General features: G+C 44.1%; 1 protein-coding gene across 3 annotated transcripts in view; it reads right to left on the bottom strand.

Moving 5' to 3' along the window:
* LOC126424791 (uncharacterized) overlaps positions 1-20,593 on the bottom strand; it is a 147,005-nt gene that overhangs the window by 18,538 nt on the left and 107,874 nt on the right. For 2 of the 3 annotated variants that reach the window (XM_050087563.1, XM_050087565.1), the window contains 4 exons: positions 19,186-19,587; positions 16,651-16,723; positions 14,832-15,026; positions 10,384-10,580 (listed from right to left, as the gene is read on the bottom strand). In XM_050087563.1, the coding sequence (XP_049943520.1) occupies positions 10,384-10,580; positions 14,832-15,026; positions 16,651-16,723; positions 19,186-19,587 (867 nt within the window). The remainder of the gene's footprint in view (positions 1-10,383; positions 10,581-14,831; positions 15,027-16,650; positions 16,724-19,185; positions 19,588-20,593) is intronic. The other variant, XM_050087564.1, reaches the window with a different exon arrangement.

Below are 20,593 nucleotides of genomic sequence, written 5' to 3'. Positions count from 1 at the left end.
TGGAATGTTGTCAACTCCGGGGGCCTTGTTTTGACTCAGGTCTTTCAGTGCTCTGTCAAACTCTTCACGCAGTATCATTTCTCCGATTTCATCTTCATCTACATCCTCTTCCATTTCCATAATATTGTCCTTAAGTACAGCGCCCTTGTATAGACCCTCTATATACTCCTTCCACCTTTCTGCTTTCCCTGCTTTGCTTAGAACTGAGTTTCCATCAAAGCTCTTGATATTCATGCAAGTGGTTCTCCTTTCTCCAAAGGACTCTTTAATTTTCCTGTAGGCAGTATCTATCTTACCCCTAGTGAGATAAGCCTCTACATCCTTACATTTGTGCTCTAGCCATCCCTGCTTAGCCATTGTGCAATTCCAGTCGATCTCATTTTTGAGACGTTTGTATTCCTTTTTGCCTGCTTCATTTACCGCATTTTTATATTTTCTCCTTTCATCAATTAAATTCAATCTTTCTTCTGTTACCCAAGGGTTTCTACTAGCCCTCGTCTTTTTGCCTATTTGATCCTCTGCTGCCTTCACTATTTGATCCTCTGCTGCCTTCACTATTTCATCCCTCAAAGCTACCCATTCTTCTTCTACTGTATTTCTTTCCCCCATTCCTGTCAATTGTTCCCTTATGGTCTCCCTGAAACTCTCTACAGCCTCTGTTTCTTTAAGTTTATCCAGGTCCCATCTCCTTAAATTCCCACCTTTTTGCAGTTTCTTCGAACCAAATATAGAAATTAAGGTGTTATAGTTCAGGTGAGTTTTGAACATACAACCCTCCATGCAACAATCTTGTATCATAACCACTACACTACGGCGACTGCGCTGCTCGGCTTCTTCTGCGACAATATCTTAGACCTCATAGCTACAAATAGGCCAGACTCTATCGACAACGCCTGCACTGAAAAGGTGATTGGTGATCGTGATCTCATTATAGCAACTACGGCTACAAAAGTTAATACATCAGTTCAGAAGGTTAGGAGAGTAATTCTGCTAGAAACAGCATATAAGCAGTTGTTAGCATCTTACTTACACAGTGAAGGGCCATCACTTAGTTCCAGTGAGGTGGATGTAGAGGAATTATGCGCAAAGTTTATGCAGATTGTAATTTGTGGTCTGGAGAATTATGTTCCGAGTAAGAGGATTAAGGGTGGGAAAGAGCCACCATGTTCCAATAACGAGATTCAGAAAATACTGAGAAAGCAGAGGGTGTCGCACACTCGACTTAAAAGAGAACGGGCAAACGGTAACAAGCAGAGGTTAGAAGATATTTGTTCGTCTGTCAAAAGACCTATGAGCAAAGCATACAACTATCACCACCACCACACCTTAGCAAAAAATCTGGCAGAGAACCTGAGAAAATGCTGGTCCTACGTAAAATCAGTAAGTGGTTCTAAGGCTTCCATGACGTCACTTGTTGAGTAGTCTGGTGTGGCAGTTGAGGACAGCAAAACTAAAGCCAAAGTTTTTAATTTCACATTCAAGAAATTGTTTACACAGGAGAATTGTACAAACATACTACCATTTGATCATCAAACAGATGCCTGTATGGACGACATAGTAATAAGCATCCCTGGCAAGAGAAACAACTGAAGAAGTTGAAAACACATGTCACCAGGTCCAGATGAAATTCCAATTTGGTTTTCCAAAGAGTACTCTACAGCACTGTCACATACTTGGCTTGCATTTATCATCAATCTCTTACCCAGTGCAAAGTCACAGGTGACTGGAAAAAAGTGTAGAGGACTCCTGTGTTTATGAAGGGCAAAAGAACGAACCCACATTATTACAGACTAATATCTGTAACATCGGTGTGCATGGAATTCTTTAACACATTCTCAGTTTGAGTACAATAAATTTTCTTTGAGACCAAGAAGCTTACATCCATGATCAGCATGGCTTTATAAAACATCACTCGTGCAGAACTCAACTTGCCCTTTCCTCACACAATTAGCTGTGAATTACGGATGAAAGGCAACAGGCAGGTATCATATTTCTAGATTTCCAGAAAGTGTGATACGGTGCCCCATTGAAGGCTTTTAAAGAAGGTAAGAACATATGGAATAGGTTCGAAGATATGTGAGTGGCTCAAAGACATCTAACGTTATAAAACCCAGTTTCTTTTCCTCAAAGGCGAGTGTTAATCAGAGACTTGGGTATCATCAAGAGTGCCCCAGAGAAGTGTGATAGGACTACTATTATTCTCTATATACACAAATGATTTGGCACAGTGTGAGCGGCAGTCTGTGGTTGTTTGCTGACGAGGTGTCAAAATTGAGTGACTGTAGGAGGATACAAGATGACTTTGACAAAATTTCTAGTTGGTGTGATGAATGGCAGCTAGCTCTAAATGTGCAAAAATGTAACTTAATGTGGATGACTAGGAAAAACAAACCCGTAATATTCAGATACAGCATTAGTAGTGTCCTGCTTGACACAGTCACATCATTTAAATACTTGGGCATAATGTTGCAAAGTGACATGAAATGGAACAAGCATGTAAGATCTGTGGTAGGAAAAGTGAATTGTCAACTTCGGTTTGTTGGGAGAATTCTGGGAAACTGTGGTTCCTCTGAAAAAAGGAGACTGTATATAGGATGCTAGTGTGACTTATTTTTGAGTACTGCCCCAGTCTTTGGGATCTGTAACAGGTCAGATTACAGGAAGACATTGAATCAATTCAAAGGCGGACTGCTAGATTATTACTGGCAAGTTTGAAAAACACTCAAGTGTTACGGAGACGATTCAGGAACTCAAATGGGAATCCCCAGAGGGAAGGCGACATTCTTCTTGAGAAACTGAGAAAATTTAGAGAACCGGCATTTGAAGCTGACTGCAGAATGATCCTGTTGCTACCAACATACACTGTGCGTAAGTACCACAAAGATAAGAGTAGGGAGATTAGGGCTCATATTGAGGAATATACACAGTTGTTTTTCCCTCGTTCTATTTGCGAGTGGAACAGGAAAGGAAATGACTTAACAGTATGGGGTACCATCTGCCATGTGCCGTAAGGTGTATCATTGCGCAGTATCAATGTAGATATAGTTGGGGGAAATTATATATATATATATATAAAAAAAACAAAGATGAGGTGACTTACCGAACAAAAGCGCTGGCAGGTCGATAGACACACAAACAAACACAAACATACACACAAAATTCAAGCTTTCACAACAAACTGTTGCCTCATCAGGAAAGAGGGAAGGAGAGGGAAGACGAAAGGAAGTGGGTTTTAAGGGAGAGGGTAAGGAGTCATTCCAATCCCGGGAGCGGAAAGACTTACCTTAGGGGGAAAAAAGGACAGGTATACACTCGCACACACGCACATATCCATCCACACATACAGACACAAGCAGACATATTTAAAGACAAAGAGTTTGGGCAGAGATGTCAGTCGAGGCAGAAGTGTAGAGGCAAAGAAGTTGTTGAAAGACAGGTGAGGTATGAGTGGCGGCAACTTGAAATTAGCGGAGATTGAGGCCTGGCGGATGACGAGAAGAGAGGATATACTGAAGGGCAAGTTCCCATCTCCGGAGTTCGGACAGGTTGGTGTTGGTGGGAAGTATCCAGATAACCCGGACGGTGTAACACTGTGCCAAGATGTGCTGGCTGTGCACCAAGGCATGTTTAGCCACAGGGTGATCCTCATTACCAACAAACACTGTCTGCCTGTGTCCATTCATGCGAATGGACAGTTTGTTGCTGGTCATTCCCACATAGAATGCATCACAGTGTAGGCAGGTCACAAAGGCCTCACACTCAAAGTTCCCATCTCTGGCTGCAACCCTTCCTTCCATCAGTCCCTATACCAGTTCCAAACTGAACAATCCATTGCCCTCACCCACCTAATCCTTCACCTACACATCAACTCAGCCAATGAACACACCCATCAACTCCTATCCTTAATAAAAGTCCTTAATCTTTCCTCTCCCACATCCACACCGGCTGTTCAGAGCATCCTCCTACAGGCCAACCGTAAATTAGAACAGCATGCCACCCTCCACCTCAAAAAACTATCCAATCTCCTGGTTTCCCACCTCCGGAAAGGCAACTCACTCACCCTTCACAACCTTTCCAGCAAACCTCAACCTCCTCTCATTGCACACAAACCCAGTCTCTCCCATCTACTCAATCTCCCACTTCCAGCTCCACTCCCTCCAAAACCTCAAAATTCCGATCAACACAATCTGGAACCACAACACCCTAATTCAGTAGTTAACCTTTCCTCCAAACCTCTCTCCCAATCCGAAACCTCTGTCCTATCCAAAGGCCTCACCTTCAGCCCCACTCCCAGATTCAACCAAACAGCCCTCGTCAAAGATTTACTGTCCTACACTCGTACTCTCTGCTGGAAGTATCACTTTGCCACGAAGAAAAATGATCCTAATCCTACTCCTAACGATCCGACTCCTCAAGACACCATCCAAATTGAACCCTGCCTGGAACAGTTCCGTCCTCCGTCACAGCGGGACCCACCTCCTCTTCCTCAAAATCACCCTCTCCAAACTTTCCAGGAATTTCTGACTTCCAGCCTTGCGTCTCAATCCTTCTTAAAAAACCTTAATCCTACACCCAACATCACCACTGCTGAAGCCCAGGCTATCCGTGATCTGAAGGCTGACCAATCCATCGTCATTCTTCCGGCGGACAAGGGTTCCACGACCGTGGTACTTGATCGTCGGGAGTATGTGGCTGAGGGACTGCGTCAGCTTTCAGACAACACCACATACAAAGTTTGCCAAGGTAACCCCATTCCCGATGTCCAGGCGGAGCTTCAAGGAATCCTCAGAAACTTAGGCCCCCTGCAAAACCTTTCACCTGACTCCATCAACCTCCTGACCCCACCGACTCCCCGCACCCCTACCTTCTACCTTCTTCCTAAAATCCACAAACCCAATCATCCCGGCCGCCCCATTGTAGCTGGTTACCAAGCCCCCACTGAACGTATCTCTGCCTACGTAGATCAACACCTTCAACCCATTACATGCAGTCTCCCATCCTTCATCAAGGACACCAACCACTTCCTTGAACGCCTGGAATCCTTACCCAATCTGTTACCCCCGGAAACCATCCTTGTAACCATTGATGCCACGTCCTTATACACAAATATTCCGCACGTCCAGGGCCTCGCTGCGATGGAGCATTTCCTTTCACGCCGATCACCTGCCACCCTACCTAAAACCTCTTTCCTCATCACCTTAGCCAGCTTCATCCTGACCCACAACTTCTTCACTTTTGAGGGCCAGACATACCAACAATTAAAGGGAACAGCCATGGGCACCAGGATGGCCCCCTCGTACGCCAACCTATTCATGGGTCGCTTAGAGGAAGCCTTCTTGGTTACCCAAGTCTGCCAACCCAAAGTTTGGTACAGATTTATTGATGACATCTTCATGATCTGGACTCACAGTGAAGAAGAACTCCAGAATTTCCTCTCCAACCTCAACTCCTTTGGTTCCATCAGTTTCACCTGGTCCTACTCCAAATCCCATGCCACTTTCCTTGACGTTGACCTCCACCTGTCCAATGGCCAACTTCACACGTCCGTCCACATCAAACCCACCAACAAGCAACAGTACCTCCATTATGACAGCTGCCACCCATTCCACATCAAACGGTCCCTTCCCTACAGCCTAGGTCTTCGTGGCAAACGAATCTGCTCCAGTCCGGAATCCCTGAATCATTACACCAACAACCTGAAAACAGCTTTCGCATCCCGCAACTACCCTCCCGACCTGGTACAGAAGCAAATAACCAGAGCCACTTCCTCGTCCCCTCAAACCCAGAATCCCCCACAGAAGAACCACAAAAGTGCCCCACTTGTGACAGGATACTTTCCGGGACTGGACCAGACTCTGAATGTGGCTCTCCAGCAGGGATACGACTTCCTCAAATCCTGCCCTGAAATGAGATCCATCCTTCATGAAATCCTCCCCACTCCGCCAAGAGTGTCTTTCCGCCGTCCACCTAACCTTCGTAACCTGTTAGTTCATCCCTATGAAATCCCCAAACCACCTTCCCTACCCTCTGGCTCCTATCCTTGTAACCGCCCCCAATGCAAAACCTGTCCCATGCACCCTCCGACCACCACCTACTCCAGTCCTGTAACCCGGAAGGTGTACACGATCAGAGGCAGAGCCACGTGTGAAAGCACCCACGTGATTTACCAACTGACCTGCCTACACTGTGATGCATTCTATGTGGGAATGACCAGCAACAAACTGTCCATTCGCATGAATGGACACAGGCAGACAGTGTTTGTTGGTAATGAGGATCACCCTGTGGCTAAACATGCCTTGGTGCACAGCCAGCACATCTTGGCTCAGTGTTACACCGTCCGGGTTATCTGGATACTTCCCACCAACACCAACCTATCCGAACTCCGGAGATGGGAACCTTCCCTTCAGTATATCCTCTCTTCTCGTCATCCGCCAGGCCTCAATCTCCGCTAATTTCAAGTTGCCGCCACTCATACCTCACCTGTCTTTCAACAACTTCTTTGCCTCTACACTTCTGCCTCGACTGACATCTCTGCCCAAACTCTTTGTCTTTAAATATGTCTGCTTGTGTCTGTATGTGTGGATGGATATGTGCGTGTGGGCGAGTGTATACCTGTCCTTTTTTCCCCCTAAGGTAAGTCTTTCCGCTCCCGGGATTGGAATGACTCCTTACCCTCTCCCTTAAAACCCACTTCCTTTCGTCTTCCCTCTCCTTCCCTCTTTCCTGATGAGGCAACAGTTTGTTGCGAAAGCTTGAATTTTGTGTGTATGTTTGTGTATGTTTGTGTGTTTATCGACCTGCCAGCGCTTTTGTTCGGTAAGTCACCTCATCTTTGTTTTTATATATAATTTTTCCCACGTGGAATGTTTCCTTCCATTATATATATATATATATATATATATATATATATATATATATATATATATATATAAACAAAGATGAGGTGACTTACTGAACAAAAGCGCTGGCAGGTCGATAGACACACAAACAAACACAAACACACACACAAAATTCAAGCTTTCGCAACAAACTGTTGCCTCATCAGGAAAGAGGGAAGGAGAGGGGAAGACGAAAGGAAGTGGGTTTTAAGGGAGAGGGTAAGGAGTCATTCCAATCCCGGGAGCGGAAAGACTTACCTTAGGGGGGAAAAAGGACAGGTATACACTCGCACACACGCACATATCCATCCACACATACAGACACAAGCAGACATATTTAAAGACAAAGAGTTTGGGCAGAGATGTCAGTCGAGGCAGAAGTGTAGAGGCAAAGAAGTTGTTGAAAGACAGGTGAGGTATGAGTGGCGGCAACTTGAAATTAGCGGAGATTGAGGCCTGGCGGATGACGAGAAGAGAGGATATACTGAAGGGCAAGTTCCCATCTCCGGAGTTCGGACAGGTTGGTGTTGGTGGGAAGTATCCAGATAACCCGGACGGTGTAACACTGTGCCAAGATGTGCTGGCTGTGCACCAAGGCATGTTTAGCCACAGGGTGATCCTCATTACCAACAAACACTGTCTGCCTGTGTCCATTCATGCGAATGGACAGTTTGTTGCTGGTCATTCCCACATAGAATGCATCACAGTGTAGGCAGGTCAGTTGGTAAATCACGTGGGTGCTTTCACACGTGGCTCTGCCTCTGATCGTGTACACCTTCCGGGTTACAGGACTGGAGTAGGTGGTGGTGGGAGGGTGCATGGGACAGGTTTTGCATCGGGGGCGGTTACAAGGATAGGAGCCAGAGGGTAGGGAAGGTGGTTTGGGGATTTCATAGGGATGAACTAACAGGTTACGAAGGTTAGGTGGACGGCGGAAAGACACTCTTGGCGGAGTGGGGAGGATTTCATGAAGGATGGATCTCATTTCAGGGCAGGATTTGAGGAAGTCGTATCCCTGCTGGAGAGCCACATTCAGAGTCTGGTCCAGTCCCGGAAAGTATCCTGTCACAAGTGGGGCACTTTTGTGGTTCTTCTGTGGGGGATTCTGGGTTTGAGGGGACGAGGAAGTGGCTCTGGTTATTTGCTTCTGTACCAGGTCGGGAGGGTAGTTGCGGGATGCGAAAGCTGTTTTCAGGTTGTTGGTGTAATGATTCAGGGATTCGAGGCAGAGCCACGTGTGAAAGCACCCACGTGATTTACCCACTGAGCTGCCTACACTGTGATGCATTCTATGTGGGAATGACCAGCAACAAACTGTCCATTCGCATGAATGGACACAGGCAGACAGTGTTTGTTGGTAATGAGGATCACCCTGTGGCTAAACATGCCTTGGTGCACAGCCAGCACATCTTGGCACAGTGTTACACCGTCCGGGTTATCTGGATACTTCCCACCAACACCAACCTATCCGAACTCCGGAGATGGGAACTTTCCCTTCAGTATATCCTCTCTTCTCGTCATCCGCCAGGCCTCAATCTCCGCTAATTTCAAGTTGCCGCCACTCATACCTCACCTGTCTTTCAACAACTTCTTTGCCTCTACACTTCTGCCTCGACTGACATCTCTGCCCAAACTCTTTGTCTTTAAATATGTCTGCTTGTGTCTGTATGTGTGGATGGATATGTGCGTGTGTGCGAGTGTATACCTGTCCTTTTTTCCCCCCTAAGGTAAGTCTTTCCGCTCCCGGGATTGGAATGACTCCTTACCCTCTCCCTTAAAACCCACTTCCTTTCATCTTCCCCTCTCCTTCCCTCTTTCCTGATGAGGCAACAGTTTGTTGCGAAAGCTTGAATTTTGTGTGTGTGTTTGTGTTTGTTTGTGTGTCTATCGACCTGCCAGCGCTTTTGTTCGGTAAGTCACCTCATCTTTGTTTTTATATATAATTTTTCCCACATGGAATGTTTCCTTCCATTTTTTATATATATATATATATATATATATATATATATATATATATATATATATATATATATATATATATATATAAAAATCATTTTATGAAAACCTACTTCCTATTCTTGTCAACTGGGAGCATCTGGACTGCCACCCAGCTTCACACTCCGGGGAAAGAACTGCTCAGGCAAAACGTATGAAAGCAGCAGAGGCTCGGAACAATCCCCCCCTGACAGCATGGGGTCCACAACTCGCAGATACCATGACCAAAATGGGGAAACTGATACGGAATACATCAGTCAGTATTTACTCTATGTTCATACCTGACTTATATTTTTCAAATTTTACCACCGTGCCCGGTCTACAACAGTTAATACTTACTGATTCCTTTTAAAACACAGGTGAGTACTGTGTTGTGCAGCGATTGCATTTTTTTTTATTTTTTTTTATTTTTTTTTTATTTTTTTTATTTTTTTTTTTTTTTTTATTTTTTTTTTTTTTTTTTTTTTTTTTTTTTTTTTTTTTTGCGAATATATGATACCTGTTCTCAGTAGTTTGTCGTTTTCTTTATGACCAAGATGGAAGTTAAAGAGAGATTAACTTGTTATCAACTGGGTGCACTGTGCAGTTTTTCAGTAACTGTTGCACGAAGCTGAAAACAGCATTTATACCTAGTCTGAAGAGGGAGTACTCTTCGGAACTGAGTCACACACTTTGCTATTTGTTACACTGTACCATTCGTATTCTAGGTTCCCAGTCACGCATTTTAGGCTGGTAACTAACATTTACAAGGGGCTTTTACATAAAGCCCCTAATAGTGACGGCTCATTCGAGAAACTCTAATCCTTATTATACGCTCAGGAACTGAAGGTCAAAGTAATTCCAAAATAACTATTACTCCTCATAACAAATGATCCCCACACACTGCAGCAAACTTGGCAAAGGCCAAACTGCTCCACAATCCTGACAGCTAGCTGTTCTGTCAGAACTCAATAACGTATAAAAACAACAGGCCTGCCTCAGTTGTGCTCATACTGAAGTTCTCTGGCAATTAAAGACTGTAATCCTGTGTCATCTGCAACCCGCCCCCCCCCCCCCCCCCCCTTAATAACTGCAATGTGCATCCACCTGCAGCTGCTTACTGTAGTTTAGTCCCGGTTTTCCTATACCATTACACTCTTATCTGTTAACAAATTAAGGATGCCTCAATGCCCGAGTAGATGTCCCACCGTAAGACACCTACTGTTAGTCACTTCCCAATTTGACTCAGAATATCTTCATTAGTTTCTTGATCTACCCATCTAAGCTTCAGCAGCAGCATCACATTTCAAAGATCTTCCATTCTCTTCATGTCTATATGTCCATAATACTTAATTTTCACATAAGGCTACACTCCAGACAAATACATACAGAAAAGAATTCCCCACACTAAGCATCACCACAACAATTTGCCTAGTACTGATAGTTACCTCTACCTCTACAAAATGTGAGAATAGAGAAGCACACATCTCAAGATTAATATGAAGCCACAGGCACAATGACAGGAACTCACATGTCCATGTGGGGCACTGTCGTGACGACTGTCGGTCTGACGGCAGCGACTGTCGCCACGCCCCCCCCCCTCTTCCTCCTCGTCCTCATCCTCGAACACCGGCTGCCCGTCGTAGCTTCTCGTGTCGTCCTTCCCTGCTGACGAGTGTGGCGGTATTTCGGCCACCTCTTCATCTTCGCGCTCCGAAGAGGAGTCACCTGTAGGAGTGGGAAACACTGAACCGCACGTAAATGAACGAGAGACGAGAGCTCTTACACGAAAGTGGCTCCAAACTAGAAACTGTAATTCCGCCACAGTACATCTTTCGAAAGTAAAGGTTGAAGACAGAAATGAGGAGTCGTGGCAGGCACCCCTCGATGCCTCGTAAATGCACACTTTACGTTCCATTTTTCTGTTTACACCCACAATTCTTGAAGTCTGTCAGTAATTCAAAGCACTCTTTATTAAGTCCCCTGCACACAATTTTACCACTCGGCAGTTTCAGTCGGTCTGGAATTCTCGTACTGAGAAGTGAGCCAGTTGTTTATGTACTGAAAGATGGGGTATCCATTGCAGCAGAATGAAGCTGTAAGCTCTTAGTGCAAGATTTCATGTACTACTAAATGTTATATTGACATTATTTTAACTTCCTGAATTACATTGTAGTCTAAAATCACAATTTTTCAGAACAGTCACCAGAAACCATTTCAGCATGCACCACACATAACCATACATAGCAAACTTTGCAAAAGTACTTAGTTTTGCTGTCCTTGCATTTGTAGCACCTTCCACTTTTCGCTGTTGGGGGATCTTCATCTATTCTTTGTTTTTTGGTGCTGGAGAGGTTAGTGGTAAGCCTGGGAATTTTGAGCGGGAGGTTTGGCTGTGTTGCACGCACTGTCAGATATGGTGTTAAGAGAGACTTTAATAGGGTTCTGGGGTATTCTCTTCTAACTGAAACGTTTCTGTTTGCTTTGAATGTAATGTAGCCATTGATAGCTGCAACGTTCAACAACTGAAAAAAGAGAGAGAGGTCACTGTCTTGTCCCTCTAGCAACATGCATCATGACGCATTGACAAAACAAGCAGTATTGATTTGTTTTGTTTTGTTACATATGAGAGTAGTGTGACATCTTCCTGAGATCGAAACACACTTGAGAACTCTTTTAGATTTTTTGGGTAAAAACTCAACTGGAATTTCAGGCTTATTTTTTTTAATGTACCAACAAAAGTAATAGTCTTTTCTTGTAGCACTTTTCTAATGATTCGGTAAGAAGTAAACCAATTATCTATTGTCAGATTTCTTCCAGACCAGTTTACTGAGTCTACGAGACACAAAAAACAGACTGCCTAATTACTGACTTTGAATGCTCCTTGTGGTTGTGCACCTGCATAGATTTCCAAATGTTTTACGTAGGATGTTTTGGAAAATGCCAGGATCAAAATCTTTATCCCATACTCAGTATGTTTATTTGGTATACACATTCTGAACCTGCTCCTGCCTCTGTACGGAATGAGCATTTTGTCCAAAGCAATGTTTTCTGATGGAGCAAAATATGCACTGCAGTTGGAGACAAACATATTGAGAATGGATCTTATGGCAGCAAGATTATCGTGCGCTTTTCTTTCTTGCATCATACTGATGTTGACAAACCTGATACAAAGAGTCAAAAATCTGAATCTTTTCAATAACACTTGCTCGAAAGATTTCTATTCCAGTCCCACCTGTATTCCAAAAATCCTCGATATTCATTTTACTGCCGTGCAATGTTCCACAGCTAAGTAAACTAGGCCAAAATATGCCTTCAGTTCATCAAAACTTACTTTTACGCCTAGCCATATTTGGGTCACTCGTACATTTGTTTCAAACTCAATCAATTCAGATACTGGTCAATTCAAAAACTAAATCAATCAATGCATTGCTAAAAAAATAACTGCCACGATTCTAACGGTGAATGTACATCCATCGCAGCTTGAATGCTTTCGGGCAAATGCACCGTAACTATGTTGTGACATGTTTTTCGAACACTCTGTGGGAAACAAGTTTTTCTCCACTTAGTTGCTCCATTCCTTCCTTTATATAATCGCATAGGTGACATACATGAGTCAGTTATGGGAGATAAACTTGAATTGACAACAGTAGGTGCATCAGTGATGGCAGAAAGCTGAACATCTTCCTCTTCATCACCACTTATTTCACTATTACTGTCACAATCATTGTTTATTTCGAAGTCACGATCACCGTTTATTTCGAAATCTGGGTCCACATCAGAATCATCTACTTCACTCTCTTTGTCATAAATTCTGTTAATTTCACTGTATGAAAGATTCTCTCTTGCCATTTTAAATTTTAAACTACTGACAATCATAATTCAATTTTAGGACATCATAAATAGTTCGCAAAGTAACTCAATGACAGATCTACACCAAAATAAAAATGGGATCGCATTGGCAGAAATTAGTAACAGTCGTGCTGGGTCTAACAGACCCGCGCGCTTTTTGGAAGACTGCCAAACAGTGACTAAACAAAGCAAAACCTCATTCACGATATGAACGCTTTCTCTCTGATGTTACAGGAAGCTAGCAGAGTGCTCGAATCAAATCGGCAACTATAAGAATATAAATTCAGTGAAACAAAAACTAGTGGGTCTCGTACTCCCAGCCCGACCGTTCTAGGGTTTACGATCGTGGAACTTTACCAAAGTTCATTGGGAACATGTCGACTGTTCATACAAAATTCCATCAAAATCAATGACAGTTGTGCAGTAATCTCCAGATCACTTGGCATGGAATGACTCCACTACCAAAATTTGTGTTGAGACAAATGTAAAAAACCAGTACCTTCTTGCTTCTCATATTAAGATAAGTACAGAGCACATTAACTGAAATAAACCTAAGAAGTGTGGATAGGTAATGGTTGTATAGCTACGAAATCATGTGTTTGGCCAAAAGGGAGGATGAGGGTGTGGGGGGCGGGGGGGAGGATGAGGGGGGGGAGGTTGACATGCCTGGAACAGACATTGGAGACTGGACAAGTGAGTGATGGTAGGGCTGACAGCTAAGGCTTAGCAAGTTGTACACAAAACAAGGAGGGAAGGAGGGAGGGAGGGAGGGAGGGAGTAAGGGGGAAGAGAGGGAGGGAGTGGGGAGTAAAGGAGGAAGAGAGGAAGGGGGGGCAAGGGGGAGGGTTGAGTGAGGGAGATGGCCGGGGGTGGGGGTGGGGGGGTTGAGAGAGAGAGAGAGAGAGAGAGAGAGAGAGAGAGAGAGAGAGAGAGAGAGAGAGAGAGAGCACTGTGAGGCCAGAGTACTGAATGACAGTAGCCAGATTTGTTGTAATAATGGTGATGACGAAAGGGTAGATGAAAACAATATATAAGAGAAATTAATGGATGGGCATTAGAGAACACTACAGAGAAATGCAGATTACAGTTTGGGACAGTGACACTGCAATCCCTTCAGAGGTGTCAAAGGTCTCAGAAGATCAGCTGAACGAAAGGACAGTGTCTCAAAAAGGGGTTTTAAGACAAACATTGGCAAAAGTAAAACAATGGAATGCAGCTGAATGACATTAGATGATGTAAGAGAATTACATTAGGAAATGAGATACGGTCTGAGAGATTGCTATTTGGCAACAAAATAATTAATGATGACAGAAATAAAGAGCATGTAAAAGATGCTTTTCTAAAAAAGGGAAATATGTTAACATCTCCAGTACATTTAGGGGTTCGAAATTTTTTTCTGAAGGTATCTGTACAGAGGGTAGCCTCGTACAGAAGTGAAACGTAAAAGATACACAGTTTGCATGAGAAGACAACAGAATCTTTCAAAATGTGGTGTCACAGAAGGATATCGAAGATGAGATATGTAGACCGGACAGTTAATGCTGAGATATAGACAAAAGAAGCGAATGGCAAGACTCCGTACTGCCTGAGGCATCAAAGAATAAAGAGTGTGGTAGGGAGCAAGAGTGGAGGAGAGGGGCAGGGCATTAAAATTGTAGAGAGGGACAGATTTGACTACAGTAAGGAGGTTCAAATGGGTGTACAGTGGAGCAGTTACGTAGAGGCGAAGAGCCTTGCACATGATCGATCATTCTTGAGAGTTGCATTTAAACGGCCTTCAGACTGAAATCTGAAACCAAACAGATAAAAGCAATGCAAATTCAATAGGAAAAGGTGAGCAACACGATTCGTGTAGGTTCAGTAAATAGCCGGGAAATTTGAGCACAGTTGAGGAATGGAGACAGATACAAACTGAGAAGGGCAAAGGCAATAACAGATGGAAAGTCGAGTTGCACAGATTCACAGAAGTGGTGACAGGGTGGGGAAACAGGGTCGGGGGTGGGACAGAAGGTTACAGAGTGTCGGCAAGTACGGGGTGACAAGGGGGGGGGGGGGGGGGGGGGGAGTGGGAGGTTGGAGTGGGGTGCCGAGGCATCACGCGGCGCAGCCGCCCTTCGACCCACTGACCGTCGCGACTGCCCTCGGGAGACAGCTGGATGGTTATTTGCTGTGGTGTGTCAGCGGGCATGAAGGCCTTCGCGGATTTGCCGGCAGTGGTCACTACCGGCCTCTGCCTCGCGGCTCCGCGTAGCTCGCGCAGCGTGCAGTCGCGCCGTCGCCCGTCGTCGAACTGCTCGTCCTCCTCTGAGTCTCCCACGGCTCCTGGACAGTCACAGCAAATCTGTCATCACATGACGCAGTGTGGTGGCCCCCGATCTTAGGCTCCAGATTCCGTACTGCACCTACATGAAACCTCAAGCTAATATGATGCCAAAACTGGTAACTGGTGCAGTATAGGGAAGGGTGAACCCAACGTCCGTGAGCCTCAAGCACTTGCAGTTATATATGAACGATGTGAAATCGTCAATACTTTCAATTTAGGAATGGAGAGGAAAAAGAAAGGTGTGAAATGTGGAATAACTGAAAAATGTGTTTTGTAAGATCAGAGGTAGCACAACTGCTCATCCTGCCTTCACTAGTAAGTGTTTATCACAAAATCCTTTCGAACTCTACTGTGAAGAACCTCCGAAATTCTTTTCTTATCGGTCGACTTACTGCTTACTTTATAGCGTCCTACTGTAACACCACTCTCACACACTTTGCTGCTCCTCTTTTCTGGCATTCCTACAGTCCACAATATTCACTTACGCAACATGCTACAGACGTTCGTTCTCAGAAATTTCTTTCTGAAATTAAGGCACAGGCTTCATACCAGTACACCGATTTTGGTGAAGAATTCTCTTCCTTGTGACAGTTTTGCTTCACCTGTCAAGCACTGTTCTGCTTCCAAGGTAGAATAAATCCTGAACTTCATCTACTACGTACACCTTAATTTTGACATTTACTTTGATACCACTCTGATTTCTGCTGCTTCTCAGGATTTTCATCTTTCTTTAGCTTACTTTCATTCCATATTCTATGATCGGTAGGCTATTTATTCCATTTAACAGATTCTGTAGTTCTTACTCGCTTTCAGAGATAGTAGCAATATTATCAAAAAATCTCATCATCGACATCTGACCGCCCCAAGTGTTATTCCGCTTGTCCACTTAAGGACTCAACTTCATTTTCTTCATTCCTTCTTCAATGTATGTGTAGAATGGTAGATGAAAAGGACTGCACATCCACAATGTTGTCAGCTTTTAATCCCAAAATATTTCTCTTAGTAACCCATTCTTATGGTTTCATCTTGGTGGTGGTTCTGTATGCACCCTGACTCCTCCCACAATTTGATTCAGTACCTCTTCAGCAGTTAATAACATATCTACCCATGCATCTTCAGTCCCTCCTCCAATACTACATTTAAACACTTCTATTCTCATTTTGGCTGTACTGCTTATTGTCCATGTCTCACTTCCACACAAGTGTTATAATGTATTACTGTGTTTAGACCGATACCAAATAATTTCGTTCTTCAAAATATGTTCACAATATAAAAGTCAAATTCAGATGCAATGAAATTCTCCTGTAGTCCAAAGCAGAATATTTGAAAAGCAGGCACAGCCAAGACTGAGCACATTATTTTCACCTGGGTAGAATGCTCAAGGTTTCTGTATGGAAAGCAGTAAATGTTTATTTGGACTAAAAGGAGGTCACACAACTTGCTCACTGGTTTGTGAACAAATTCTAAAAAGTAGTATTTTGATATCCAGAGAAAAGTAAGCTCAGTTTTGTTTTCTATGTAACGATGACTAGAACCACTAAATATTATGACTACAAAATACTCAAATTAGTTCAAATAATTGAAACTGGAAAAAAAATAACTGCTAAAATTCTTGCTACCGACCTGATTCATTTGATACCGTTACAGCAAAGTTCTCCCTGTTTAGGAAGCATCGAGTGAATATGCCTTCTGGATTCTGTAACAAAAAAATTAAAAAGTAAATTCCGAGAACACTTTGTGCAAGTAACAACTTCAAATAATCTGTTATTCTGATAACAGTATCTGGAAATAAAATGTGAAACACACAACATACGAACAATTCCACAGAATGCTAAGTAACGAAAAAAAAATATCTGTTTGGACTGTAAAATGAAACAACACACACAGACTGTCTTTTTTACCATTCTATGTCCCAAGTGGAAAGGCAGTTCTTAGTTATGGATGAAATAGAGGCTGTGTATTGGACGGACAGATGGATGGAGACACACACACACACACACACACACACACACACACACACACACACACACACAATGTGAAAATAAAGGGTAGTTTTTTCTTGATTAGCATCAACAATATCACTCTTTAATATTACCATTAATATACAAAATTACAGAAATACTAAGGAGTGCTTTTCGTTAAACATTTACAGCCACAACAGAACATTTCACCAATTAAATTTTGTTTGATCATTTTATTTTGCATATTTCCTTCACAAAAAATTACCAATTTTTTGTTGACAGCACACATAAAGGAAGAAATTAAAATTGTTAAGAACTGCTGGCATGTTATTGACTAAATAGAATGTTCATTATTTGTCTCAGAGCTTAAGCAAATATTTTCAAACTAACCAACAAATGTTCTCTAAGAGGTGGTTAATCCTACAAGGGGGCACACAATGAATGTGTGTCTCGTGCAGTAGCTTGCAATGCTTATCATTTATATCATACACAAAAATATTCAGTTTAAGCAACTGCTGAAGACCTTTACAAGCATACTATGCTAAAACATTGCTCACATGCTCATGAACATAAAATAGAAACCACAATACCATAATAAATGACTGGTTAACACATTTTATGATTTTGTTAATCACAGTGGGTGCGCTAGTACAGTGGTGTGTGTGTGTGTGTGTGTGTGTGTGTTTTAAGAATTAGAAGATTTTCACATTTTTCACACATAATTAAGAAACAAACTTTTTTCCATATGACAATCCTAAGTTTCATGTACTGAACATTTCTTTAGAAATGACTCCACCTTGGACTGAATGCTGAGAGGACAAATAAGTGTAAGATGACAGTCTTATCAGCTGCTACTGTTCTGTCAGTATGTAACTGTTGATCATACAGAGCAGTGTCAGGTGGAACTTCTGTGGCTGTACCACTTACTGGAGTGGTCCGGTACTCCTACAGCTCCACTTATTTGCAAGTGAAGGTACGAGCAAGACATTATCGTGCCTCCCGAGGTATTGGCCTTCACTGGGGCAGGACAGACAAATATTATGTGACCCGCACTCTCTACCGTTTGAGACACTTGCACTCTCTACCGTTTGAGGCACTTTACCTGTCAGTTACTATCAGATCTTCGGACTATGTTTTCATTCTTCCTCTTTTAAGACAAAGATGCCCCCATACTCTGTCAATATTACAGTCTTCTAGGTGTTTTATGTATTATTATTATTATAATTATATTACATTTGTAATGGAGTGCTTACAAAGTTCACTGTCGATATACAGGGGAACGCCACTTCGGTCTGTCGGGACAGTGTAACCGTCTTCCACTCGAGCACTTCGGATTCGATAGGCATATGAGGGAGACGGGAGTCTGCCAGAGCTGATGACAGGTGCTGAAAAATGGACGGGGTTTGAGAAGCTCTCTATTACCCATCAAACTACAGGAAATGCAAGTGTGCACCCTCATCTGGTAGGTGGAGACTGACACCGACCTGCAGCACCTCTGTACCAGCGCGACGGCGGCGGCTACTTCCGAGGGCCACGCGCATCAGCGGGAGGTAGGTCCCCGACACGGTGCCCACCAGAGCTGCCGGTGCAGCCGGCCGTAGGTAGAGCGGCATTCTCACAGGTGAGAGTGACTGCGGTTACTATCCCGGCCGTAGGCTTGTCGGATTCTGCAGGCGGCCCAGTGGCACGGAACCACAGACCACGAGGAGTGCAGCAGAGGCCGCACAGTGGAGGACGTCCGATCGGACACACGAGCCTTCGGCACTCTGTCGCAGAACTCTCCTCCGGCTCCTCTGCTGCTAAGCCGTAGGGCCTGCCTATTTTTAGGGTTCTTACATCGAATCATTTTGTCATCCGAAGACGGTGGCACGCACAGCCAAATGAAAGAGAGGTGCGTAGCCAGTTTGTTACAGCAGTGTTGCCACACATTGATGTAATGTGTGGGGCCGTATCCACATCAGCTACATCGTTAACTGTGTTATTCTGAGACAGTGTCCCGAAATTTCTCAGTCTCGCAGTACTCCGCACTCGGTATTCTGTGTGCACCGTGAGCACCGGTGTCGTCATCATCATCGTGACCATTATTATTACTACTGCTGTTATCTATGTGAATGCAGAAAAAGAAGTACTGTACAATCAAAACACAACCAGAGGTGGTCAACCAGACACATAAGGACACAAAATAAACGATGCCCACCTGGAGTGCCTCGTCCCTGTAGTTATCCTCTGCCTCCTGTTCTCGCTCATCTTCCTCCTCTTCCCGGTGAGATCCCACTCTGTGCCGGACTGCAACTCGCCGCCCCTCTACCCTGTGCCGTGCAGCCACTGTCGAGACGGCGGACGGGACGGTGCCGGAGGCAGACGCGACGACCGGAGCTGCTGCTGCCGCAGCGACACTGCGCTGGGCCTCTGCGACTGCCTTCAGCAGGAGGTTCTTGTTGGCCTGCATGGAGGCGGGCAGCCGCGGCCGCGGTGTGACGCGAACCACTGACGGCAGTGCTACCGCGGGCACCACCTCGCCCTCCACGTCGCGGTTCTCCGCCGCCGATTCGCGAGCTCCCGTCGGGACCACTTGCGAGTTTACTGACGGCCTGCAGTCCTGCGACAAAAACCGAGAATGTGGTACGACACTAATATTAAAGTTTCAAAATTAAAGTAAATGTAGGTGTCAGACAAACTGCGACGATTCTGGAGAGACCCTCAGTGTCCACACTCTGAGGTGAAACTGTGGCTCCTGCTTAGGTTTCAATATTAGTCAGTGTGAAGAAGAGTCACTCGTCAAACTTTCATCCGCACAGTCTCTCGAACGATCGGAGCAGTGCGGAGGCAGGTCGTACGCATTTGGGTGACGAGTGGTCTGGCTGCAACGGCCCTCTGCTGCCCACGACAGGGGGTCTACATTGGCAGATAACTGGAGGTCGTCGACGAGGGACACAGGTTCGGTGGATCGAGTCGAAGTTTTGCACTCGTCCGTGTAGTCTTAAGGATGGCACGTGCTTATGTCTCATTTTTAGTGGATAGATAGTGCTCCTCATTATTTTCTCTAGGTGAGAGTATTTATTCTGTCATATGAGAATTATTTCGTTATCTGATAATATCTTTATCGGATTTCATTCAATTTGATTCTGTGGAGGTACGGCAGTGGCACTGGCCGAGACTTTCGTGCTGTCGAGAACGGTGTCAGGGGCTCTGTTAAACATAAAATATATCTGTGCCACAGATTGCCTAATTTGTAAACATCTACATTTATGTGACTACAATTCAGACTCAAGTACTCAGCAAATGGTTCACAGAAGCACTTCCAAACTCTTCCGCAACTGTTTCCCTGTCAAATACCATGTGGAAAAAATAAACACCTAAATCTTTTCAGAAGGTTTCTCATTTCTCTTATTTTGCCACAACTGTCCTTCCTCCCAACAAAGGCAGGAACTGACACAATATTTTCGCATTCAAAGGACTTTATTCATTTACTGTCTAATTTTGCAAGTACACAAAAGTATCTGCGACAAATGGAATTATCAAAATATGACAACCAGTCCAGAGCACTCAGAGCTACTCGATGTAGAATCCTGTTACTTTAAAATAGTCGAAGCTGGTACTCCTTA

The sequence above is a fragment of the Schistocerca serialis genome, chromosome 10, assembly GCF_023864345.2.
Source record: "Schistocerca serialis cubense isolate TAMUIC-IGC-003099 chromosome 10, iqSchSeri2.2, whole genome shotgun sequence".
Taxonomy (NCBI): Eukaryota; Metazoa; Arthropoda; class Insecta; order Orthoptera; family Acrididae; genus Schistocerca; species Schistocerca serialis.
The sequence above is the reverse complement of the archived record's forward strand: the minus strand, read 5'-3'. Positions and strand labels throughout refer to the sequence as shown.